Here is a 27,153-nt window from a genome sequence, read left to right as displayed (position 1 = left end):
TGGTACAGGATATTCTAACAGGAAAGTATGTTGTGCTAAGATTATTGCCATATAATAAGTTCTTAGTGCCCTTAAGCAGCATGAGTGGGAGGATCCTTTATAAAAATTCTTAGTCTAGGACAAACATTCCACCCCCTTCCCCTTTTCCTGTTCCCTCCTTCCTTCTCAGAGCCACATTCTCCATACTTCTCATTTTCCACTGCAACCATTACAAAAGAAGGATTATTATCTTTTCATGATTTTTTTATAAATGTAAAAGCCGTGTTCTCAATCGTCATTAAAATATATTTTCAAAAAATATATATATATATTTTCACTTTTGCTTATTTATACAGTTAACTTTTGTAAAACCCCATAGTGACAAATCGATGGATTAATTCAAATAAGATTGATGTAATTGCATTTCATATCCTGATAAAAATCACACAGGAACAGGAGGTGCAATCCTATCCTACTCTGTGTCCTCAGATATGTATTTATCTTGTTCTCTGACTAATGAGGAAAAACTAATCCTGTCAATACTGTGATTCAGCCTGGTGATAAGCTTCTATGTCATCTGTCACATGACTAACCGTAGTCATCTTCTGTTTCCCTGCATTAAATCAACACAGATGCGTTGGCTTTGGAAATGTCCATCAACCTCATGTAGGCTCTGCTTTCTGCTCAGCGCGATGCAACCTCCATGGATGGTGTGATGGGGATTGGAGGTTAGTTCCTCCAGAATAATTCTTTCTTACAGTAATATTAATAATATCTGGAGGAAAAAATCTTCCATGTAATAAAACAAATTAGAAGACTGAGCACGAAAAAAGCTGGTGCAAGAAGAAAGGGAAAATACTATAGCAGAGAAGAGCAAGAGGACAGCGGACAGTGAATCGTTTGTTGTTACTTTGGGACAGACAGCAAGTTGTGGGATAGGGGAAGCCTTTTCTATCCTCTGCCAAGACAGTGCTCTCCCAGTGAATTAGTTTAATTCAAACACCTTCCCAGCTTATGTCTGTGAGGGTCACGTGATTTATTATTTTTCTGCTTTGTCTACACGCCTTGATCTTAGTAGTTTCAGTAAATATCCCCTGTCTCCCGAAATGACATGTGATCTGCTTGCGATGTGTCCATGTGCTGGGACGCTAATGAACACTCAGAACTCAGGGAGACAGCAGCTTCCCAGCAACCTTCAAGTTTCAACAGCCTTACCCAGCAGGACAGCAGTTAATTTACATCAGTGGGAGCAGTACTCGCCTCAAAAGCATCCTGCGAGTGGAGCTTTTGCAGAGGAAATGTGTTGAAATGACAGAAACTATGCATAAATAAAATTAAGCATTGTATGTCCCCCCAATTATGGGCTTAAATATTAGATATTAAATGGCTTTGAGTTCTAAATTTCTCACTTCATGCTTTGTTCTAACCCATTCTAGAAACCACAGTTCTCAAATGTTTTGTGGATTAAAACCAGCACCACAGGTCACATTAAAAGAAGAGTTTCACCTAATATAATAAAAGAGAAGTTAACTTTCACTTGAGCAAGACATCTTAACTAAGGTGGGTCAGATCCCTAAAATGATATGTATCCCTTTAGAACTTTTTATGAAAGAGATCTGAGATTTACTCATCAGCATGCCTGCTTCATAAGCAATATTGAAGACGCTGGAGGGTAGAATTTTGCTTCGACCAACTACTCAATAAGAACTTGAAGTAGCTTCTCTTTTTCATTCCACAAATTTACCACTGTCTTAGGAGAGCTAGTAACCAAAGTGAATGGTGTCTATAGACCAATGCCTGGGTCCTAAACCCAGTTACAAACTGCAATTACCTGGGAAGACTGCCTGAAATGCAAATTTCTGGGTCCTAACTCAGACTTATTGAATCAAAATCTATAGGGATGTGGTCCAGGCATCTATATATTTTTAGGCTTTCCGGGTGATTCTTAAACTGTCAACCAGCTCAGCATCAATTGCTCTTGGCTCACCGTTAATAGGGACAATGCCCGTCCATAATATCTAATAGCAAGTTCTCTTGCCCCATTGTACAAATAGAATTTTTTAATCCATTTAATAGACACTTTGGGAGTATCTGTGCAGGACAGAAACAGTTCCACCTTCACTGGGAGTTACTGGCCTGCAGCCCATAAAACACAGATGCCCAAATCCAAATCCATGTACCCACGTGGATACATGGTCAAGGAGTGGGGGCCTTGGCGGTCATGTTGCATTCCAACACCAGAACTGAGAGGGGGCCATTTTTTAACCTCATAGACTAAGGAGCCACCAAGCCCTGTCTGAAAGGAAAGAAGCACAAAATGTTAACCAGAAAGCAGCAGACGGAAGACTAGAGGAAGAAAGAATACTGTCTAGTTTTCTGAGCCTTTCTCTTTCTGAATCACATTTTCTGAAGCTCAGCTACAATCCTGCTCTGTGTTGCCTGAGACACCTCTTGTATCCATCCAGCAAGTGATCACTCCCCACCCTTTTTTCCCTTAAATTAGTCTGGTTTCTGTTACTTACAAAAAGTGTCCTCACTAATACAAACCTCATTAATTTCAACACAGCCCAGTTTGCAGCAGTATAGTTCCCTAATGTACTTACCATGCTTGGATGCCACCAAAAGGGAGAGGAAGTAGCCCCGTCTGTAGAATCGGTTCCAAGTGACCCAAGTTCCACTCAGACGTTCTGCCCAAATGTGCTCATTTGGGAGGCAGGTACACTTGTTCATCATCGGAATATTCTCCTTAAAGACCCTTGGATTATAACTAAGCAATTTTCCTATACTCTGCCTACCAGATTTCCCTGAACAAGAAGTTTCCTTTCCTGGCACCACTCCCAGGACTCTGGTCCAGGAGAGGCGCCTCTGAGCCTACTCGGGCTCTGTTTTCAGAAATCTGCATTCAATTTTTAACATCCCCTGCTTTTTTTTTTTTTTTTTAATTAATTAATTTATTTATTTTTGGCTGCGTTGGGTCTTCGTTTCTGTGCGAGGGCTTTCTCTAGTTGCGGCGAGCGGCGGCCCCTCTTCATCGCGGTGCGCGGGCCCCTCACTGTCGCGGCCTCTCTTGTTGTGGAGCACAGGCTCCAGACGCGCAGGCTCAGTAGCTGTGGCTCACGGGCCTAACCGCTCCGCGGCATGTGGGATCTTCCCAGACCAGGGCTCGAACCCGTGTCCCCTGCATTGGCAGGCAGATTCTCAGCCACTGCGCCACCAGGGAAGTCCCATCCCCTGCTTTTTAAACACCCTCATATTTTATGACATAGACTTTTCCTAGGACTCCACTTTTCTTCGCATCTCATTTCCCTTTTTAAAAAACCATCAGCAGAATTAATGCTCCAGTGTGATGATCATTTAAAACTTCTAAAATCCATGTATGATTTTTGTGAGGAAGTGGGGGTCTTGTTGTTGTTGTTGTTTTTGCCACAGACATAAAATTTAAAGTAGATGTTTGTGTCAAACCTCTTTTCCCCAAGAATGCCCTTTGTCACTTAATTAAATAACCAGGACCCCCTTTCAAATTACTTGCAGATTGATGATGGGAGGACCACAGGGACGGATTTGTGGAGGATGTGGGAATCTCAAACTTGACCTAGGCTTCATCCCTTTATTATGGTAATTGAGTTAGGGAAGGAAGAAAGTGTGGGGATAAAGATTTCCACAGCCGAGCGTTACCCCAGCTGGGAATATTCTGATGAGAATTTATTTTGGACATTCACATTTCTTACGACTGTAAGACCTAGAAGAAAAATCAGCTTTCATAATTTGTTACTTGTTTGTTTGTTTTTGGTTGGTTGGTGCTTTCCTTAGAACAGACATTGAAGTCTATGGCCCTTAATTGTTTGTTTTTTGTGTAAGTGTTACATGGAAGAGCTCTAAATAGACTGTCTCTTATGATGGTTTTGTAAAGGTCTGTGCTCTTTTCTGTGATTACTTTAGTTAAGATCTGTATTGTGATAGTCTATTTGGGAAAATTCCAGGGATTTTAGTGTGTGTCTTAATTTCTTTACTACCCAGCACTGCAAAGAATCTATCCCCTTGTGTAAAATGAGTGTGAGGAAAGTCTGGACATGCTCATCCAGGTGGGGAGTCTCTAAGCCCAGAACTGTTCTAGATAAGTAACAGGTGTGAAGTGTTGTCAAAAGGCCCTTCTCTTTGACAGGTGAATTGAGCCATAAAAATTTTGAATAATTTATGCAAGTCTGTGGAAGCCCAGATAGAGATTGTTAATCCAGGGTTCAGAAAGCGCTAGTGTCCATTTCACAATGAAATCCTTACAGTTTATTTTTTGTGTGTGTCTCTTATCTTTGGCTGAGGTGAAAATATTCAGATTGCCCCATAAGTCAAAATTAATTTTGTGAACTATTATCCATGGTCTTAGCATCTTCTCTGTGCTTCTAAGTAAAATCAGAGCTTATCACAATCATATGTTTCAATTTATATTTTAAAATATTACAAGATGGCCAAGACTGGGGTTAAGAAACCTTTATAACATCTTTAATTTCAGTGAACTGCTAAATTTGCATACTCTTCTTGTAAGCTGGATTTTTCCTCCTCAAGAAAAGGAAAGCAGAGCAACACGTGGTTTGTGACATTCACTGCTCCTCTTAGCCTGTTTTGCATTAGGAGGTTATGGAAACCTAAGACTGAAAGCTCCATAAGGAAACCTTACAATGAAGGAAAGAAATAGAGAAAAGAGACATCTGAAACTTGGCCCTTTTTCCCCATATGCCCTAAGAATACATGCCAGTGTAAAATGTGGGTCCCTGAGAGTTGGAAGTATAAAGGAGCAGAGAAGCAAATACTTAAAAAATAAAATCATGCCTATTAATACCTTGGGTAAGTAGCCCCTATATTTCCCCTTTAAGAGCTGTCGAACACATAAAACCCTCTGGAAAAAAAACAGAACCATAAATGTCCATTCATTCCCAAGCCATTCTTTAAATTAACTGACAGTTCCTCACCTACTCAAAACAAAAACTGCCACCGAGCATCTACCCAGTGAGGGTCCTGCCTGCCATACCCGTTGACAAGCTTCTAGGAGTCACATGGCAGAGGTCCCAGCCCGCTGTTTCCTAATTTGTCCTAGCGCTGTTAGCGGTGAGAATATCTTCCTCACGACGCACAGAAAATTTGCAGCCTAGCTAGCACACTAGTGGTCATCTTGAATTCTTTTTCCCCTTATAATTCCACTACAAATTAAACTTTTTATTACACAGCATCAGCGTCAAAATGCCTAGATGTTCCTACTATAGGCTTTCAAGGAACCCAAATAGTAATGTATGTGAACATCGTACTTATTCTCCCTAAGAACTCTCTTAATTAGGCATGAGAAACATTTTTCTGTAGAGTGACAAGCATTCTTCTGTAGATTTTAATTTCCCTGACTGTGCAAAAAAAAAAAAAATGCACTTCATGAACGGTGCTCTTAGGAATCAGAGAGTTACGTGTTCGGGAAAGTCACTGTAAAGATTCTTGGAAGGACAAGAAGATGATCAGAAATGTTGCTTGTGCAGGAAGTGGCGCTCCTCTTTTATCTTTTGAATGGTGGCTCCGTTTGAAGAGGTTATCTAACCATGTCGTTGGATTTTTTCAAAAAACATTTGACTCTTTATATCCTGAAAGCATTATGTCATAAAACTATTTTGCTAATGATACGTTCAGTCTTCACTAAATTACTCCCCCTCTGAAACTTACCTTTCCAAAAGGTGGAGAGAAGCATTTCAGAGATTCCTGGAATCTTGTTAGCATCTATTGAAAGAAGCTAAAAACTTCAGAAATGGTGGATAATGGAAACGTGGTTTGTTCTATTACATGAGCAACAAAGTAGTCAGCAGTCTTAAATCAGAGCTAGAGTTTGTGTTAAGTCAAAAATGTGTGCCCTTCAGTAAGAAGCAGATTGTCTTTACAAGCCTGTGTGGTATTATATGAGTCTTAATAGTTTCCTATTATTTGTGCTCATCTGCAACAAATTTTTGTTGGGGAACATACTGGCAATTACAATTGCCAAGAAATGCTGCCAGACAGACTATTAATTCTATTGTCTTTTGTTTCTTTCATGTGCTACAACTGAACAGAAGGACCTTAGTAAAATAATAATAATAATGGATTATGGTCCTGGGAGTTGAGCTGTAATCAATTTTGTCTGACAGGCTTATTAATGGCTGCGTTATTACTTCAGTGCCTTTTTGCCTTCAGGATGTCGTGTGAGATGCGTTCAGCAGAGTGGGTCACACACGAGCTACAAAGCGAACCATTCTCACGGTTTGCCCTTTGTTCAGCATAATCTTCCTCTAAGTTGAGGAGCTTATGGTGGGCTTCTGAACCCATCCGAGAGTGATACCCTTACTTGAGTAGGAGCTTAGCACACCCTGATGCTGTAATGACGAATAGTTGCATCAGAGCAACTGTTACATAAATGATCTTCAAATACAGGCCAGTTTTGTTGTATTTGGACAATAAATGATTTTGTATCTGTAGAAATTAAAATGGTGCAGTGAACTGCTTCCAAAAGCTCAGAGCTGCATTTGTCTGAGGATCTGCAGGATTGGGGGCTGAGGATGATCCAGCTCCTTTGAGCTGTGCAACATACTGGTCCTAGAGGTCAGCACAGCCAGTGTGTTGGCTGTGCATCCCTCAGTGAGGCCGACGATCACTGCTTTATTTCTAGATGAAATAATGCAGTATGCAACTTCTAGAATTATCCTTCCTACTTTCTGGTGATATCACTGAATGACAAGTTAGGGAAAGCAAAGCATTTTATTTCACTATTTGTAAGAAGCTCTGCTTCAAAAGCAAATAACGTAGTGGTTTAAGACTGTAGGCTTTGATGTCAGACGCAGTTCTGAATACAGGCGCTTGCACTAATTCACTGATGATGAGATGACTGAGCAACTTACCTTACTTTTCTTATTTGTAAAATGAGGAATATAAGATCTACCTTATCACGTGGCTATCAGGATTGTTTTTAATATACAGGATTTAGCACAAGGCCTAGCGTACAAGTACTCCATACGTTATAGCTGCTTAATAATCATAATAATAATAGAGGTTCACTTGACATTATGTTCTTACTCGATATATCACCAGACAAAATGCAGTAACATCATACTATATGTCCAAAGTGACACGCAATTCTAATACATACTTGACTGCTAATTCTATCCCACCCCCATCTTTAGGTCACTGCATGTTCAGTGAAAGGAAGGCCCTGTACGAGGTACTCAATGGCCTGCTATGAGGCAGCGCTCCCTTTCCCCAAAGGGCGCTAGGGATGTTTGTAGCCTCCAGATCCACCCAGACCGCAGTTTTATCCCTGACAAACAGCTTCCTCACCATGATCATCATGGGATGATGTTACTGCTTTTTGTTTGGGAAAGCTCTTTGAAGGAATTAGGAACATCAGGAGGTCTATTTCTCAAAATATATCTCTTCCATACACTAATATTAACCAAAATAGTGACTACAGCCTATCCTCATTGGTGTAGCTGCTGAGTGGAAAGTTTGACCCTCTGGGTTATCCCAAAGCTGTGTGCACAGAGGAAGAGAAACACATCACTTGAGTTAATAGAATTTCTAACTGAAAAAGAAAATAAGCAGTAATTATGGTGTAGGGACTGGTCTGAATAAGATAGGTATCTTGGGGCTAATGGAGGGTCTTGGAGCAATGGAAGTGCAGCGTAGAAACCTTTGGTCTGATGGGGCCTCAGGGAACATTCCTGGACCCATCCCAAATTAAGTCCTGAAGTAAGAGTTAGCCAGGCAAATAAAAGTGAGTGGCTAGACAGTTGCAAGTAGAGGAAGCAGCGGGATTAGGCAAAGGGGCATGAAACAACATGATACACTTAGAAACCACCAGTTCTGGAGCCAAAGGTGAGGTATGACAAGTGATGGAGATAGGGTTGGAGGGATCAGTAGGGGCTGGAAATGGAGGACCTTCCTTTATTCCATGGAGGTGTTGGGAAAGCTGAAGAAGGGAATTTTAAAGGAGAATGACATAGCTTTGTGGTGGTCAAGTGAGGGAGAATGAGTGTAGGGAAGAGAAGCCCTGAGGCGATGTTAGGCTGCAGTAGCATCCCAGGGCTGGGGAGATGGGTGGGCAGCAGTTTTAGGGGTGGGAGAGGGATATACACATCAACAGAGAAAATTGAAAAGATGCAAAGATTTGATAAGCAACTGACTGAGGGCAGGCAAGAGGGAGGGCGCCTAATGAAGGAAGCACCTGTGATGGTCAGGTGTCTGGCTTACTGGGAGTACTGGTGGTACCATAAACAGACTTGGAATAGAGGAGGAAAGAGGCTATTGGTCTGGAGGTGGGTGGAGCACATGATTTAACAATTTGAGCTTTCTAAAGAGATTTCAATTTAGCCAATTGGTTTGTGTTCATATCAGATCTTATATGCTAAAAAGAACAAGTAACTTAAATGATAAACTTGATGAGGTTCCTTTAAATATTAAAACTAGAGAACTGAACCCTAAATTAGTTGACTCACTTTTTTTATCCAAATAAAAATAAAAACAGAATCAGTAGATAGATAATTGATATAAAAGTAGGAGTGCTTAACAAGGTCTGAGTCAGGGTTTATGGAAGGTCAAATGTGAACCAGTCATTGACCACTCAACAAATATTCACTGAGACTCCACTATGTAGCAGGCAAAGTACCTAATGGACCAGGCCTGTGTATCTAAGCACTTGGGATAGATCCATCACTAAACAAAACAGGTGAGATCCCTGCCCTTAGCCCCTGTATAATTCAATGCAAATACAATGCTGAAGAGGCAAGGGCTCCAAGCATAAAGGAGAAAGGAACTATTGAAAGTAACTTTCATCAAAAGACAGTTACTGAGATTGGTTCAAGATGGCGGAGTAGAAGGACGTGCGCTCACTCCCTTTTGTGAGAGCACCGGAATCACAACTAACTGCTGAACAATCATCGACAGGAAGATACTGGAACTCACCAAAAAAGATACCCCACATCCAAAGACAAAGGAGAAGCTGCCACGAGGCGGTAGGAGGGGTGCAATCACAATAAAATCAAATCATGTAACCGTTGGGTGGGTGACTCACAAACTGGAGAGCAATTATACCACAGAAGTCCACCCACTGGAGTGAAGGTTCTGAGCCTCACGTCAGACTTCCAAACCTGGGCGTCCAGCAACAGAAGGAGGAATAGACTTAGAAGTCTAGCAGGATTTGATTCTATTCCAGAGAATCAGACTTAGAAGACTAGCAGGATTTGATTGCTGGGCTTTGACATGTCTGGGGGAAACAGATACTCCACTCGTGGAGGGCACGCACAAAGTAGTGTGTGCATCAGGACCCAGGGAGAAGGAGCAGTGACCCCATAAGAGACTGAACCAGACCTACCTGCTAGTGTTGGAGGGTCTCCTGCAGATGTGAGGTGTGGCTGTGGCTCACTGCAGGAACAAGGACATTGGCAGCAGAAGTTCTGGGAAGTACCTCTTGGCATGAGTCTGCCATTAGCCCCACCAAAGAGCCCGGGTAAGCTCCAGTGTTGGGTTGCCACAGGGAGGGAACTCAGCCCCACCCATCAGCAGACAAGTGGATTAAACTTTTACTGAGCTCTGCCTACCAGAGCAACACCCAGCTCTACACACCAGCAGTCCCTCCCATCAGGAAGCTTGTACAAGCCTCTTAGATAGCCTCATCCACCAGTGGGCAGAGAGCAGAATCAAGAAGGACTACAATCTTGCAGGCTGTGGAATGAAAACCACATTCATAGAAAGACAGACAAAATGAAAAGGCAGAGGACTATGTACCAGTTGAAGGAACAAGATAAAACCCCAGAAAAACAACTAAATGAAGTGGAGATAGGCAACCTTACAGGAAAAGAATTCAGAATAATGATAGTGAAGATGATCCAGGACCTCAGAAAAAGAATGGAGGCAAAGATTGAGAAAATATAAGAAATGTTTAACAAAGACCTAGAAGAATTAAAGAACAAACACTTGGAAGAATTAAAAAACAAACAAACAGAGATGAACAATATAATAACTGAAATGAAAAATACACTAGAAGGAATCAATAGCAGAATAACTGAGGCAGAAGAATGGATAAGTGACCTGGAAGACAGAATGGTGGAATTCACTGCCATGGAACAGAATAAAGAAAAAAGAATAAAAAGAAATGAAGACAGCCTAAGAGACCTCTGGGACAACATTAAACACAACAACATTCACATTATAGGGGTCCCAGAAGGAGAAGAGAGAGAGAAAGGATCTGAGAAAATATTTGAAGAGATGATAGTTGAAAACTTCCCTAACATGGGAAAGGAAATAGCCACCCAAGTCCAGGAAGTGCATAGAGTCCCAGGCAGGATAAACCCAAGGAGAAACACTCCGAGACACATAGTAATCAAATTGACAAAAATTAAAGACAAAGAAAAATTATTAAGAGCAACAAGGGAAAAACAACAAATAACACACAAGGGAAGTCCCATAAGGTTAAAAACTGATTTTTCAGCAGAAACTCTACAAGCCAAAAGGGAGTGACGCGATATATTTAAAGTGATAAAAGGGAAGAAACTACAACAAAGATTACTCTACCTGGCAAGGATCTCATTCAGATTCGATGGAGAAATCAAAAGCTTTACAGACAAGCAAAAGCTAAGATAATTCAGCACCATCAAACCAGCTCTACAACAAATGCTAAAGGAACTTCTCTAAGTGGGAAACACAAGAAAAGAAAAGGACCTACAAAAACAAACTGAAAACAATTAAGAAAATGGTAATAGGAACATATATACTGATACTTACCTTAAATGTGAATGGATTAAATGCTCCAACCAAAAGACACAGGCTCACTGAATAGATACAAAAACAAGAACCATATATATGCTGTCTACAAGAGACCCACTTCAGACCTAGGGACACATACATACTAAAAGGGAGGGGATGGAAAAAGATATTCCATGCAAATGGAAATCAAAAGAAAGCTGGAGTAGCAATACTCATATCAGATAAAATAGACTTTATAATAAAGAATGTTACAAGAGACAAGGAAGGATACTACATAATGAACAAGGGATCAATCCAAGAAGAAGATATAGCAATTATAAATATATATGCACCCAACATAGGAGCACCTCAATACATAAGGCAAATGCTAACAGCTATAAAAGAGGAAATCGACAGGAACACAGTAATAGTGGGGGACTTTAACACCTCACTTACACCAATGGACAGATCATCCAGACAGAAAATTAATAAGGAAACACAAGCTTTAAATGACACAATAGACCAGAGAGATTCAATTGATATTTATAGGACATTCCATTTGAAAACAGCAGATTACACTTTCTTCTCAAGTGCCCATAGAACATTCTCCAGGATACGTCACTTCTTGGGTCACAAATCAAGCCTCAGTAAACTTAAGAAAATTGAAATCATATCAAGCATCTTTTCCGACCACAGCGCTATGAGATTAGAAATCAATTACAGGGAAAAAAAACCGTAAAAAACACAAACACATGGAGGCTAAACAATAAGTTACTACATAACCAAGAGATCACTGAAGAAGTCAAAGAGGAAATTGAAAAATACCTATAGGCAAATTACAATGAAAACACAACGATCCAAAACCTACAGGATGCAACAAAAGCAGTTCTAAGAGGGAAGTTTATAGCAATACAATCCTACCTCAAGAAACAAGAAAAATCTCAAATAAACAACCTAACTGGGACTTTCCTGGTGGCGCAGTGGTTAAGAATCTGCCTGCCAAAGAGGGGACACGGGTTTGAGCCCTGGGCCAGGAAGATCCCACATGCCGCGGAGCAACTAAGACTGTGCACCATAACTACTGAGCCTGTGCGCTAGAGCCCGTGAGCCACAAATACTCAGCCCACACACCACAACTACTGAAGCCCGTGTGCCTAGAGCCCATGCACCGCAGCAAAGTGTGAAGATCCAACACAGCCAAAAGTAAAAATAATAAATTAAAAAAAAACAAAAACAAAAACCTAACCTTACACCTAAAGCAATTAGAGAAAGAAGAACAAACAAAACCCAAAGTTAGTAGAAGGAAAGAAATCATACAGATCAGAGCAGAAATAAATGAAATAGAAACAAAGAAAACAATAGCAAAGATTAATAAAACTGAAAGCTGGTTCTTTGAGAAGATAACAAAATTGATAAACCATTAGCCAGACTCATCAAGAAAAAGAGGGAGAGGACTCAAGTCAATAAAATTAGAAATGAAAAAGGAGAAGTTACAACAGACACCGAAGAAATACAACGCATCCTAAGAGACTACTACAAGCAACTCTATGCCAATAAAATGGACAACCTGGAAGAAATGGACAAATTTTTAGAAAGTTACAACCTTCCAAGTCTGAACCAGGAAGAAATAGAAAATATGAACAGACCAATCACAAGTAATGAAATTGAAACTGTGATTAAAAATCTTCCAACAAACAAAAGTCCAGGACCAGATGGCTTCACAGGTGAATTCTATCAAACAGTTAGAGAAGAGGTAACACCCATCCTTCTCAAACTCTTCCAAAAAATTGCAGAGGAAGGAACACTCCCAAACTCATTCTGCAAGGCCACCATCACCGTGATACCAAAACCAGACAAAGATACTACAAAAAAAGAATATTACAGACCAATATCACTGATGAATATAGATGCAAAAATCCACAACAAAATACTAGCAAACAGAATCCAACAACACATTAAAGGGATCATACACCATGATCAAGTGGGATTTGATCCCAGGGATGCAAGGATTCTTCAATATACGCAAATCAATCAGTGTGATACACCACATTAAAAAATTGAAGGATAAAAACCATATGATAATCTCAATAGATTTCTCAACAGAAAGAGCTTTTGACAAAATTCAACACCTATTTATGATAAACACTCTCCAGAAAGTGGGCATAGAGGGAACCTACCTCAACATAATAAAGGCCATATATGACAAACCCACAGCAAACATTCTCAATGGTGAAAAACTGAGAGGATTTCCTCTAAGATCAGGAAGAAGACAAGGATGTGCACTCTCACAACTATTATTCAACACAGTTTTGGAAGTCCTAGCCACGGCAATCAGAGAAAGAAAAGAAATAAAAGGAATAGAAATTGGAAAAGATGAAGTAAAACTGTCACTGTTTGCAGGTGACATGATATTATACATAGAAAATCCTAAAGATGCCACCAGAAAATTACTAGAGCTAATCAATGAATTTGGTAAAGTTGCAGGATACAAAATTAATGCACAGAAAGCTCTTGCATTCCTATACACTAACAACGAAACATCAGAACGAGAAATTAAGGAACCAATCCCATTCACCATTGCAACAAAAAGAATAAAATACCTCGGAGTAAATCTACCTAAGGAGGTAAAAGACCTGTTACTCAGCAAACTATAAAACACTGATGAGGACTTCCCTGGTGGCGCAGTGGTAGAGAGTCCACCTGCCGATGCAGGGGACATGGATTCATGCCCAGGTCTGGGAGGATCCCACATGCCGCGGAGCGGCAGGGCCTGTGAGCCATGGCTGCTGGGCCTGCGCGTCCGGAGCCTGTGCTCCACAACGGGAGAGGCCACAACAGTGAGAGGCCCGCGTACCACAAAAAAAAAAATAACAAACAAAAAAAACACTGATGAAAGAAATCAAAGATGACACAAACAGATGGAGAGATATACCATGTTCTTGGATTGGAAGAATAAATATTGTGAAAATGACTATTATACCCAAAGCAATCTACAGATTCAATGCAATCCCTATCAAATTACCAATGGCATTTTTTACAGAACTAGAACAAAAATCTTAAAATTGTATGGGGACACAAAAGACCCCAAGTAGCCAAAGCAATCTTGAGGGGAAAAAATGGAGCTGGAGGAATCAGACTCCCTAACTTCAGACTATACTGCAAAGCTACAGTAATCAAGACAATATGGTACTGGCACAGAAACAGAAATATAGATCAATGGAACAGGATAGAAAGCCCAGAGATAAACCCACTCACCTACGGTCAATTAATCTATGACAAAAGAGGCAAGGATATACAATGGAGAAAAGATAGTCTCTTCAATACGTGTTGCTGGGAAAAGTATATAGCTACATGTAAAAGAATGTAATTAGAACAGTCCCTAACACCATACACAAAAAAAAACTCAAAATGGATTAAAGACCTATATGTAAGACCAGACACTATAAAACTCTTAGAGGAAAACATAAGAAGAACATTCTTGATCTTTTTTGACCCACCTCCTAGAGTAATGGGAATAAAAACAAAAATAAATAAATGGGACCTAATGAAACTTAAAAGCTTTTACACAGCAAAGGAAACTATAAACAAGACAAAAAAGACAACCCTCAGAATGGGAGAAAATATTTGCGAACGAGTCAACAGACAGAGGATTAATCCCCAAAATATATAAACAGCTCATGCAGCTCAATATTGAAAAAGCAAACAACCCAAGCAAAAAATGGGCAGAAGACCTAAATAGACCTTTCTCCAAAGAAGACATACAGTTAGCCAAAAGGCACATGAAAAGCTGCGAAACATCACTAATTATTAGAGAAATGCAAATCAAAATTGCTGCTGTATGACCTCACACCAGTTAGAATTGGCATCATCAAAAAATCTACAAACAAAAAATGCTAGAGAGGGTGTGGAGAAAAGGGAACCCTCTTGCACTGTTGGTGGGAATGTAAATTGATACAGACACTATGGAGAACAGTATGGAGTTTCCTTAGAAAACTAAAAATAGAACTACCATATGACCCAGCAGTCCCACTACTGTGCATATACCCAGAGAAAACCATAATTCAAAAAGACTCATACACCCCAGTATTCATTGCAGCACTATTTACAATAGCCAGGACATGGAAGCAACCTAAATGCCCATTGACAGACAAATGGATAAAGAAGAAGTGGTACACATATACAATGGAATATTACTCAGCCATAAAAAGGAACGAAACTGGGTCATTTGTAGAGACGTGGATGGATCTAGAGACTGTCATACAGAGTGAAGTAAGTCAGAAAGAGAAAAACAGATATCGCATATTAACGCATATATATGGAACCGAGAAAAATGGTACAGATGAACCTGTTTGCAGGACAGAAATAGAGACACAGATGTAGAGAACAATCGTATGGACACAAAGAAGGGAAAGCAGGGGGTGGGGGGAGGTGGTGGTGGTGGGATGAATGGGGAGATTGAGATTGACATATATATACTGATGGGTATAAAATGGATGACTAGTAAGAACCTGCTGTTTAAAAAAAAAATAAATTTCAAAAAAAAAAGACAGTTACTTATCTAGAACTATGTGAGTCAATCCAATAGAACAATTTGAATTCTAACTCCTGGCCCTGGCACAATCTAATTAAAGCTTGTAAACCAGTCCCCACTACAAAGTCACCTTGTTTAAGTTGCAGAAAGGGACTTGGGATCTTAGATAAGATAAAGAAATGTTATGGAAAGCTTGGCTGACCTTTTTCATTTGACAAGAGGCTGCTTGAAATAATTCTTTGCTGACACCTCTGTACGAAAGCTTTTTTTTTTTTTTGTAAGCCACAGACTTAAAAAATTTTTTTTTTTTATTTTTGGCTGCGTTGGGTCTTCGTTGCTGCGCGCGGGCTTTCTCTGGTTGCAGCGAGCGGGGGCTACTTTCGTTGCGGTGCGCGGGCTTCTCATTGCGGTGGCTTCTTTTGTTGCAGAGCACGGGCTCTAGGCACGCAGGCTTCAGTAGTTGTGACTCGCGGGCTCACTAGTTGTGGCTTGCGGGCTCTAGAGTGCAGGCACTGTAGTTGTAGCACCCGGGCATAGTTGCTCCAAGGCATGTGGGATCTTCCCAGACCAGGGCTCAAACCTGTGTCCCCTGCATTGGCAGGCAGATTCTTAACCACTGCGCCACCAGGGAAGTCCCTGTAAGAACGCCTTGATTATTTATTGTACACGGTAACTGTTAAAAGCTGGCCTGCCTTGATTGGCCCAGATTTTTCATTGTGGAGAATCAACCATCTTAGGTAGGGGAGAGTTTAAATAGCATAAGAAAATACACAGGTGAGTGAAATAGCTTTGATCATGTAGTTCATGAAGAAAAGCAGCAAATATTCTATAACTTTAAAGTTTAAGACAAAGCAATATTTATTATGTAGATGTTTTGTACAAAACACTAACTGCTAGGTGTAGACCCCACATAACACAGTAAGTTTCCACTTTCGATTCATCTCTGCAGCTGCGTTGGTTGGGTAGTTCTTCTGCATAGATTATCTTTCAACCTGAAAGTCATGGGCCTGTTTCCTTCATAGTGATGGACCCTGAGCTCTTTAACACTGGAGGATGCCAATGTTATATATATATATATATATATATATATATATATATATATATATTTTTTTTTTTTTTTTTTTTTTTTTTTCGGTACGCGGGCCTCTCACTGTTGTGGCCTCTCCCGTTGCGGAGCACAGGCTCTGGACGCGCAGGCTCAGCAGCCATGGCTCACGGGCCCAGCCGCTGCGCGGCATGTGGGATCTTCCCGGACCGGGGCACGAACCTGTGTCCCCTGCATCGGCAAGCGGACTCCCAACCACTGCGCCACCAGGGAAGCCCGCCAATGCTATATTTTAAGGGTGGATTCCAACAGGAAGATAAAGTTTGAGCAGAAATGTAAATACTTCAGGTTACCTTGAGTTTGTCTCCCATGGGCAATGAAATATATCCGCGGTTTTAAGCTGGAGTTTATATCAGGGCTAAAGCATTGGTTGTCTTTCCAGTAAACTAAGGGAACACTGACTCCTTCAGAATGTCAGCCCCCATCGGCCACCCCTCAGTCCTCACCATACACACTGGGCCACCACAGTCCAGTCTGTCTGCCCTCAGAAATCACACCCTCAGAAATCACGCACTCAGACGCACTGTTTTGTGTTTTCTGCTCTTGACTGCTGGAGCGGCTTCTAGGCTCTTCCCATCTGGTTTCCCTGCACTGTTCTCTCTGCCCTCTTTCTAACGAGGGCATAGATACAGTCATGTCACTTTTCTTTAAGCTTCTGTGGCTCCCTGTAGCCCTTGGAATAGCTGAGCGGTCCCGGCAGTCCTGGCACACGCAGCCATTTAGAGCCTGGTGCAGCTTTGACTGGCTCAACCTGGGCCCTGTTTCCTATACCCAACTCCACTCGTTACCCTGATTAACTATTCAAATCCTTACAGGCCCAGCTCAGATGTCACCTCACCTTCCTGGATTCTCACCTTCCAACCAGAATTGATTGATCAACATTTCCTCTTGTTCCTGTATTAGAATTTTAACCACACCTCAACTGTATAATCACAACATATCATGGTTTGTTATGTATTTTGGAAAATTAGACCAGTTGTTTATTTTCCCCGCTCATCTTGTGTATTTTTCTATGCCTCTATTTTATCAAGATATAAATAGAATATGAAATTTAAATACGAAGTCCTTAAGTTAAGGGGAGGGTCTAGGTCCAATAGTGCTGCCGTTCAACAAATATCTTTTGATTCAACCAAAGAATCTATCGGTGAATCAATGGATGGATTCATGAGGCATAAGCTGGGGCAGCTCCTGTTCCAATATGTCTGGCTCCATGGAAATGTGGGACTGGTGACATGCCCTTCCCAAAGTATTATAAATAATGCAGCAGAAATTTCACCCTTGAAGTTTGTGACTGAGCGGAAGATAGCACAGTGAGGAATTACGTATTCATACTTCTTCCTATATCAGCTAATAACTTAAGAAAGTCACTTTCTGCTTCTGAGCTTTTCTTCCTTATATTAATATTGTAGAATATTTTAATGTTTCTTAAACCATTTACAAAATTTTTATATGATCATTATAAAAAGAAAAAGTTTATAAATAACGTGAAGCTACATATAAAAGTACATTTATTTTACAAATATACAGTGGATGCTTGAACAACACAGGTTTGAAACTGCACAGGTCCACTTACACTTGAATGTTTTTCAGTAGTAAATACCGCACTGCACAGTACTGCACTGCCTGTGGTGGGTTGAGTCTTTGGATGCAGAGGAACTGAGGATAGGGAATTATACATGGATTAATCCCCACGTTGTTCAAGGGTCAACTGTAAACTCAAAAGCGATAGTTTCCCATCATCTGCCTTTCCCTAGAAATCATATGAATGGTTTGGTATTTATATTTCTCTAACTAGTTTTGCTATGCACACACTAGCCCATATATTATTAGTTACAACAATGTGATCATACTATATATTGGGATTTGCATCTTAATATTGTCTTGGATCTCTTTTCATGTATAGATCTCTCAATATTTACTGGAAGATTTATTCTTTATTTCTTAATATTTTGGCAGTTTTTCAGCAATGAAATCTTAAGTATGTTTGTATTAAACCACAGGTCTACAGGAGTAGAGAAAGTTGAAGAACTTAAGGAAATGTGCTTGAATCCTGGTTTAATTATCTGTCCACGGAAAGAAACGTTTCCTGGGGTGGGGAAGGGCTATTTCAGAGCAGTTGAAAGTGAGGAGTGGGATGGGCAAAGACGGTTGCCATTTTCTACTAGAAGTCATAACCCTGAGCGAGAGTCAAATCAAAGGACCTGACCCCATATTCTCCCACCCAGCCTGGGCTGTAGACTCAAGACACCTGCCTGGTATTAGTGTCACAACCAGCTATCAAATTTTAAGAGACTGGGCTTCCCTGGTGGCGCAGTGGTTGAGAGTCCGCCTGCCGATGCAGGGGTCGCGGGTTCGTGTCCCGGTCTGGGAAGATCCCACATGCCGCGGAGCGGCTGGGTCCGTGAGCCATGGCCGCTGAGCCTGCGCGTCTGGAGCCTGTGCTCCGCTACGGGAGAGGCCGCAACAGTGAGAGGCCCGCGTACTGCAGAAAAAGAAAAAAAAAACAAAATTTAAGAGACTCAAAAAGTATTAGAACTGGCGGAGCCTCTGGGAGCATCTAGTCTGAGATGAAGGAGCCTGAGGTCCTCGTTGGAAGAGTAGGTTTGGGGAGGTAGTTGTGGGAGGGGTTTGGGAAGAAACCAACACAGAGCTTCAACAGAGCAGTTTTACGTTCATCAGTTTCTATATTAAGATTCCTATTTTAGGGGCTTCCCTGGTGACACAGTGGTTGAGAATCCGCCTGCCAATGCAGGGGACACGAGTTCGAGCCCTGGTCCAGGAAGATCCTACATGCCACAGAGCAACTAAACCCATGTGCCACAACTACTGAGCCTGTGAGTCACAACTACCGAAGCCCATGCGCCTAGAGCCCGTGCTCTGCAACAAGAGAAGCCACCGCAGTGAGAAGCCTGTACACTGCCACGAAGAGTAGACCCCGCTCGCCGCAGCTAGAGAAAGCCCACGCGCAGTAACGAAGACCCACGCGGCCAAAAATGCATAAATGAATAAATAAATTTATTTTTTAAAAAAGATTCCGGGATTCCTTGGTGGCGCAGTGGTTGAGAGTCCGCCTGCCGATGCAGGGGACACGGGTTCGTGCCCCGGTCCAGGAAGATCCCACATGCCGCGGAGCGGCTGGGCCCGTGAGCCATGGCCGCTAAGCCTGCGCGTCCGGAGCCTGTGCTCCGCAACGGGTGAGGCCACAACAGTGAGAGGCCCGCGTACCGCAAAAAAAAAAAAAAAAAAAAAATTGCTATTTTAGTTGAAAAATTGGTTGCGTTCCCTTCTCAGAAGTTCTACCCACCGACCTAGCCCAAACACTAGCATTTTTAGAAATGAAAAAAACTAATACCTTAGATAAATTATTTATCCCAATGTCACAGAGCCTAGTAATTGACGGAGAATAGACTTTTAAATCTCCCAAGTCCAAACCCAGTGCATCTGGGTACTTTGCAGGGAGGATTTTCCTCACCCACAAAGGAGGTAGGAGTTGGGGGAGGGGACGGATGGCTGGGAGGACTGGAGTAGTAAATCTGAAGAGGGATTGGGTGTAGAAAATGTTAAAGAACCATTGCTCTCTAATCACATTGCTTTAAATGTAATCAAAGGGGGAAAGAAAGTAATTTGAGACCTAGAGAAACTGCAACCTATTATAAAACACCATCCAGCCTGTTAACTCTGAGAAGAGCTGATATCTTCCTTTGGGCCCTTCCCTGGGGCTGCTACGGACTTAGCTAATGCTAGAATTTGCATATGTTCAGTGACCCAGCAGGATATACCACCCCATCGGAAATACGACACAAATGTTTAAAATTAACAAGAAAGTAAAACATTTTTCGTAAACTTTTAGTGGTAACAAATTTGGTGACAAACATGAAGAATTATGATTAAGATTGTTTTTCTGGATCTCGGTTTCTTTTTCTGGACAAGATGTAGGGTCCTACAGGTTGTTGTCAACTCTAACATTGCCTGATTCTGTGATTTGTTTTTTGTTTTTGGCCGCACCGAACGGCATGTGGGATCTGAGTTCCCTGACCAGGGATGGAACCCGCGCCCCCTGCATGGGAAGCACGGAGTCTTAACCGCTGGACCGCCAGGGAAGTCCTCTATGATTCATTTTTTAAGCTATTTTATTTTCATTAGAAATTGCATCCTACAGGTGTTGTGATTCTGTTAGTTACCTATCTCTATATAGTCAGAACTACCCAACTGCTGTCCTGAAAACTAAAACTGTCACCCTACTTAACATTACTTATGCCGACTGCCCCTTCAATTTAGTGAGTGAAATATCATTTGATGAATTTTAGAGCCCTTGATTTCTCTTTTCTATTCAGAAACTTAGACATCCAGTCATTTAAATATACTCTTCCTAGATGACTGGCTTTTAGCTACAAATCCTTCCAAATGTCCGAGACCAAGAGCAACTCTTACTCTTAAAGCTAGAAAGCAGGTCTGTTTTACAAATGAAAAAACAGAAGGAGCAGAAAAGACCTCAAGGTCTCTATATACAAATCATAGGAGAACCAAGGAATAGAGCCCAGGTGTGCTTTATATTTTGTATATTTATCTCTTTCTTCCAGACCCAATAAAGGTGACTGGCATTTGACAACCAAAATGCTCCCTTCTTTATTTCTCTGCCCTTGGCATTTTTCTGTCTTTCTATCTTAGTCTCCTCCATTAGGACACTGGAGTTCAGTCTGGCTTTTAGGGTAGAAACATTCCTTGTTCAGGTATGGTATGGCTGTGAGGGCCTGAGAGGAATGTCCAAAAATCATTCCTTCATTTAACTCGTGTTTACTGAACTTGTCTGCTAAGTGCCAGGCATGAATCTCAGTGCTGAGAATATAGTAACGAATCCCCAAAGTCCCTACCTTCTAGGGGAGAAGAAAGCAAACATGAACAAATAGACCTATAATGTCAAGCAAAGTGCTGTGAAGACAATAGCACAAATAAAAGGGGGGGGGTGACATTTGGGATGGGTAGTTGGAAAAGGCCTCTCTGAGTGAGAGCAGAGCAGAGACCAGGATCGCAAGAGGGAACCGAGTCCTGTGAATTTCTGGGCTTCCTTTCTCAACCTCCTCGCAAGTGTGATCTGCAAGCAGTGAATATTCCTCCTGGCTGAAACAAAAGGATGCTGGTTGGGGGTCTTGCTCCGCATCCTGAATAAGTTCACCCTTGACAATAACAGTGCCTTTCAGACCAGACGAAGGTCTGCTGCATTCAGATTGAAACTTTAGTAGGAAGCTCTTAACTGTCTCCAAACTGCTTCATCACTGAAAACACTTACAATAGGCAATAAAGCTGACAGTACTGGTTGAAAATGTAACAGACAGTATTTACAAGTAACTGCATGAGAGGAAGCATACTTACAATGGCTGACATTTAATACTCCTAAGTGTTGCTATGGCTTGTAGCTGGGAGGGTTCTGGGGCCTTGGCTAATGTGTAGTTCTCCGTTAAAAGCTTTCAAAAAGGATCCATCCACCAGGGTTGAAGCATTGGTGTGCTGATACTCCCTTTATTATAATGACACGATAGTTCGGGGTTGGATTTAAATCAGTAATGGACTGTACACTGTCAGTTGATGACTTCCCCGAGAAAGCCCAAAGGGAAGGAAATAGGAAAAAGGAAATCTGGCCTAGGTATTCATGGTTAATTTCACAGCCCCACAGAGGAAAGTGGTCACCTGTGAGGTCCACCACCACCCTGTCACAAATCCCCACAGGACCTGAAGGCTAGAGGAGTTCTCTATGAGAACTGTTTGGGAACTGTATTCAAAACTGGAGTCTAGATTTGCCAACAGAGAGTCTATTTAAATTACAAATCCTGTTGTCTAAATCAGTGTTTCCAAGCTAGTCTACCAGCCCGAGGTGCAACCATTTTTTTTTTTCCTTGTCTCTGCCACTTTAAAAAAGTAAGTTTAAAAAAAAAGCAGCTTCTCAGCTGCCTTGCCTTGCAGCGGAGATAACAGAAATTGGCCACAGAATTATTTACTTGACTGCTCTATTTATGGCAGCTTATTTGTGTATTTTTAAGTCAGTTACAATGGGCTATTGTTCAGTTGTATACTGTAGAAACATATATGTTGCAAATCACTCCCAAGGAATCCTGATGGTTTAAGGATTTTTTTAAATATATATAGCCTGAAAAAGAGGTAGGATACCCAAGGAACTGGTGACCATTTTAAGTTGTTTTCATTTATGTGCATTTTATAAACTGATAGAGCTCTTAAATATTGCATGTTTTTCTCTCCCTTCCTTTGGCATTTTTTCACCTTGTGATAAGGAGGCTATTGTAGAAATTAAAATTTGTAGTTCCGAAGACTCAGTCCTCTGCTGTGCGTTATTAATCTATTGTTTCTTTCTGGGCTTGCTTTGAGGTCCTGTTTTTGCTTCTCTTTGTTTTCTGTAGACAACTAATGTCAAGCTTCGCTTTCTCTTAGTGTACCTATAAGTAGCTCAGAAACAAGATTAGCCTTGAGTATGAGCATAGTTCTTGTGTTTGAATAATGATACTCACTTAACCTATTTATAAAAACTCTTATTCATGTACTTGACTGAGTGCATCCCGCGACCTGGTTCCTTTTCTTTTGCTGTTATTTACTGATAAAAATAAATCTCCTGCGCTAAGCAGTAGGAATCTCTCCGAAATGCGAGGAAAGTCCTAAGAGGAGAATTCATATGTTAATGATCCCTTCCAAGTGAGAACTTGGTTAAACGTGCCATTTGCTGACATCATTGTTATGGGCAGAGTGGAGATGATTTCTTTAAGAGGTGGCCTTGCATATGCTCCCAGCGTTTTGTGGCCCGCGCGTGCACCTGCGGGAGGGGGAAGTTTACATAAGCGTCCTGGGGTATTTGCATGTCAGCTGCTCCACTCACTAGGGCTCCCGGGAACGGAGCGGGCTGACCGAGGTAGGTGCTCGAGCTACGAGGCTGGCCAAGTGGGGGGGTAACTTTTCGAGGAGTAGCGTGTGCGCGGGACCTCGTGGAGACCTGCCAGGGGCACGGTTTGCAGTGACAGTTCCTGGAAAGCGGGTGGCAGCGAGATCAGGCCGGGCAGGCGCCTCCTGCAGACTGGAGCCAGGTGCGGAGCAGGGCGTGGATCACAAGCCGGGCTGCCGGCCCGCAGCGCTGCGAGGAGGGTAGGACCGGCAGGAAGCGAAATGGTTACTTTTCTTTAATGCGGGCTCTGGTTACTTCTGAAGATTGCCGGCCCAGGGCCGGCTCCCGGGGCTAGAGGGGAGACGGGTTTTTTCTTTCCGCGGTGAAGGATCTTGTAGAGGCGCGGGGCTGGGGCGTGGGGGACGCTGTGGCCTGGGGTAGGCAACTAAAATACGGGGGAAGCAGAGTCGGCGACGCCGTCGGGGACAGAGGGTCTCTGGGGAACTGGAGGACCTCTTGCCGGTTCCCCCACGGCAGGTTAGCTGGCGGCCGCGGGTGAGGATCTCCGCGTTGCACCGAACGGGGGCTCGCGGAGGACCGGCCGGCGGTGAGCGCGTCACGGCGGGCGGTGGCGACCCCTCGCCCGCCGGGTGGGGCCAGCATTGCGCCGCGACGGGGCGCCCGCGCTTGCTGCCCCCGCCCCTCGGTCCCCGCCCTGCTGGGGTCTCCTCCGGAAATGGGTGGGCGCGGGTGACCCGCAGAGCACCCAGCCCTGTTTTCCTCCGGGAGCCACCCGCGCCTGGCCGCCAGCCTTGGCCGGTCGCAGAGCGGGGGGCGGCGAGTGCGCGCCGAGGGCTCCGCGGAGGGGCTGCAGGCCGCGTTCGGTCGCGCGGCCGCAGGTGGGGAGCCGCCGTCTGGGTCCCGGGGCTCGATGGCAGCCGGGCGGCAGCGGCTGAACGCTGAGACTGCGGGGAGGGCTTCGCGTCCGAAGCTGGGGATAGACGCGGGGATCCGCGGGGCGAGTGCGGTCCCTGGGAGATGACGCTGCGACGAGGGCGGCGCGGGGCCCTCTCTGGAGGTGGCGAGGGGGTCGGGAGGCTGCCCTCGCGGGCCTCGCGCCGGTGCCGAAGAGAGCTTCTCTCCCCGCCGCTGGGTCAGGAGCTCGGCTTCTGGGTGCGGGAGGCCGCGGAGGCGGAGGAGCCGGGGGCCGAGTGGGACCCGCGGCCCGGGCGCCCCCTGGCGGCCCGAGCAGCCAGCGCGGCGCGGAGGGTGGGTTTGCGGGGCGCGGGGGCGCGGGCTCCCGCTCCGAGCGTCTTCCCGAGGCGGGCGCGGAGGGCCCGGCGGAGCCCGGCGGCCCATCACCCGCGGCCCATCTCGAATTAGCCCGCAGGGTTTTCCCGAAGGACGGTGGCATCCTTTCCTCCGACTCCCCTCCCGCGGCCTTTTTAAAAAGCCCGGGTTTTCACGTTAATCTGTGTCAGCTAAGTCAGGCTATGTGTGGAATTTGTTTTTACAACTCGAGTCTCGTGACTTCTCAAACACTTTCTTGAAGTGTTTTCTCTGGAAACTTGTTTCAAATGAGGGCTGTAAGTTTCACAAAGAAGAGTGTTGTTCGAGAGCCAACAGGTGACGGGGTGAAACCCGAGTCTGTGTGTACATTGGAGTCAAGTCTGGCTGCCGTTTCCTTGGGCCGCCGTTGAAAATGGAAATTCAAAAAATCAATAGGAGACTTGAACACGATTTTGAGAAAATATCTGCGTCCCCCCATTATGGAAAATAGTGAATTCATTAGAACAGTGCCTCGCGTGGCCCGTCTTACACCGTAGCCAGCGTTTCGGGTTTTATCTTTACAGACCGGTTTACAGCCAAATAACCTGACCCCCAAAGCGCCGCTCTAGCAAGGGACCATGCTTTGTCATAATGTTTCCTCCTTTTGTTTAAGCAGGCTGTCTTTCTGTCGTGGAATGTATTTGTGCATGAAATAAGAATGCTTTGAAACCCTGCAGAGTTCCACATTTCCTCTTGGAAAAATGGATAGCTTCTTGGCAATGGTATGGTGCCTGACGGGCCACTCAGCTGTCGGAAAATGTACAAGTTGGATGGAGGTTTACCTGGAAAATACAGAAAAGGTCAAAGGGCACATGGCCTAATGCCACTAATTGCTGGTATGAAGTCCTTTTAGTCAAGGAATGTTTCCGTAAGCAATATCTTTGGATACCTTCATTCTGTTTTTATTTTACAGTTATCATTTCATTTCAGTATAAGTCAAATTGGGTTGGCCTCTGTTGGCCATGACTTTTTTATTGTCTTTAGCAGACAGTAGGCTTGAGTGCTGCTTGTGTGAAAACTTTAAAGAGATTACAGTTTAGTGTCATTTACTAGGGAATTCAAATCTTGATTGTAATAGTTTTAAGACCTATGGCTTTTGCAGGTCTCTGACTTTTTTAAAGTTTTAAGCTAAGGACATCATAAAACTAGGATATATATATACACACACACACATACATGCATACATGCATACATACATACATTGTGTGTGTGTGTGTTGAAAAGGATGGAAGTGTTGGGAGGTTCTGTACTACCAAATTAGTCTGTAGTTAAATTTAACTCACCTGAATATTTAGCCCGGCTGAATTAGAGTAGCTCTTGAATGGGTGTGTGTGATCTGCATCTTCTATGTACAAAGGCCTTGTTAACAAGCAGTTTAACAAAGAAGTTGTTAAGCAGCTTGTGGCCCACAGGATGGCACTTAGCAGCAGGGGACACTTAGGGAATGTTAGCCCAACTGACTTCACAAATCAGTATCTGTTCTGGTTTTTGGTGATCAAAGGACTTCTAACTTCCCTGGGCGTGTTCACACAAGAAATACTTTTTCCTAGGGATCCTATAATGCTATGGTAGTCTTCTCATAGGAACTACAGTGGAATTTCATTGGGAAAAGTATTTGTAATTAGGGGTATGACCTTAGACTTCATTATTCAATGGCAGGCGCTGAAAATTATTGTTTTCTATTTGCATGATTTTGATTTGATTTGGTAACTTGGTCCAAGAAAATGATGAATAATAGGAACCATACCAGAACTGATGTACAGTTATAACCTCAATCTGAATCTGATTGAACTCATTCTCCTCAATGCTCTCAAATCCTAAGTCCCCTTCTGACTCGCCTATATAGTATTTCCATATTGGTGCATCATCTTTCAGCCACCTAGGACTCAGAACTCTGTTTGACCCAGTTTCCCCCTTTCTTATCGGCTCCTTTTACTTTCTCTTCCCAAGCCACCATGTTTAGGCTCTCTTGATGACAGTGGGCTAATAGGCCCCTTCCAGGTTCCTTTTCTCTTTTAATTTTAAGACCAGGAGTGGCACCCTCCTACTCATGCATTTTGTTCTTTCTCATTAGGGTTAAACCCAAAGTCTTCTGCTTGAGATGTGTAATTCTTGAAAATGTTACTCAGTGCATAGATGACCATGGTCATCTATTGTTGCTTCTTTGGAAGAACGTGTCTTCCAGCAAAATGTCAACTCTTTACTGCCTCTGGACCTTCATATACTGTGTTGACCTGTTAAGCTTTTTAAGGAAAATAGTAAAGGCTCATTTATGTATATGTCAAGATCAATCAAAATAATAATCCTTAACTATCCTGGATGCAGCATACAGCCCAGTAGAAAATAAATGATCTCCAAATGGCCAAAACAGCATAGCAAAATAATAAGGCAGTTTTTTAGTTTGAATAACACCTTCACATACTGTATGTTATCTTCCTTAACCAGTGATTACTGTGCTTATGGGAGGAATGCTTAAGCCCTTGTCCACAGCATAATTATTCTGTATACTTTTGGACAACTTTTCAAACTGTATTTGCCTAATTTATAGAATACCGAAAGCAACAAATTAAAGGCACGTGTCTGAAGCCA

General features: G+C 42.8%; 2 protein-coding genes across 7 annotated transcripts in view; one reads left to right on the top strand and one right to left on the bottom strand.

Annotated features, from left to right (window-relative positions):
- PRICKLE1 (prickle planar cell polarity protein 1) overlaps positions 1 to 27,153 on the top strand; it is a 107,971-nt gene that overhangs the window by 63,552 nt on the left and 17,266 nt on the right. The window contains exon 1 of one of the 6 annotated variants that reach the window (XM_049694042.1): positions 1,416 to 1,539. The exons of 2 other annotated variants lie outside the window; for them this stretch is intronic. The gene's annotated coding sequence lies outside the window, so the exon portion shown is untranslated. Of the gene's footprint in view, positions 1 to 1,415; positions 1,540 to 23,184; positions 23,266 to 23,349; positions 23,496 to 23,953; positions 24,135 to 27,153 lie in introns of those variants that run through there. 3 more of the 6 variants (XM_049694044.1, XM_049694041.1, XM_049694045.1) reach the window with 3 other exon arrangements.
- Positions 23,852 to 24,649, bottom strand: LOC105748208 (proline-rich protein HaeIII subfamily 1-like). The gene has a single exon (XM_012534586.1). The coding sequence runs from the start codon at positions 24,647 to 24,649 to the stop codon at positions 23,852 to 23,854; it is 798 nt and encodes a 265-aa protein (XP_012390040.1).

The sequence above is a fragment of the Orcinus orca genome, chromosome 11 (assembly GCF_937001465.1).
Source record: "Orcinus orca chromosome 11, mOrcOrc1.1, whole genome shotgun sequence".
Classification (NCBI taxonomy): Eukaryota; Metazoa; Chordata; class Mammalia; order Artiodactyla; family Delphinidae; genus Orcinus; species Orcinus orca.
This window is presented reverse-complemented; position numbering and strand designations above follow the sequence as displayed.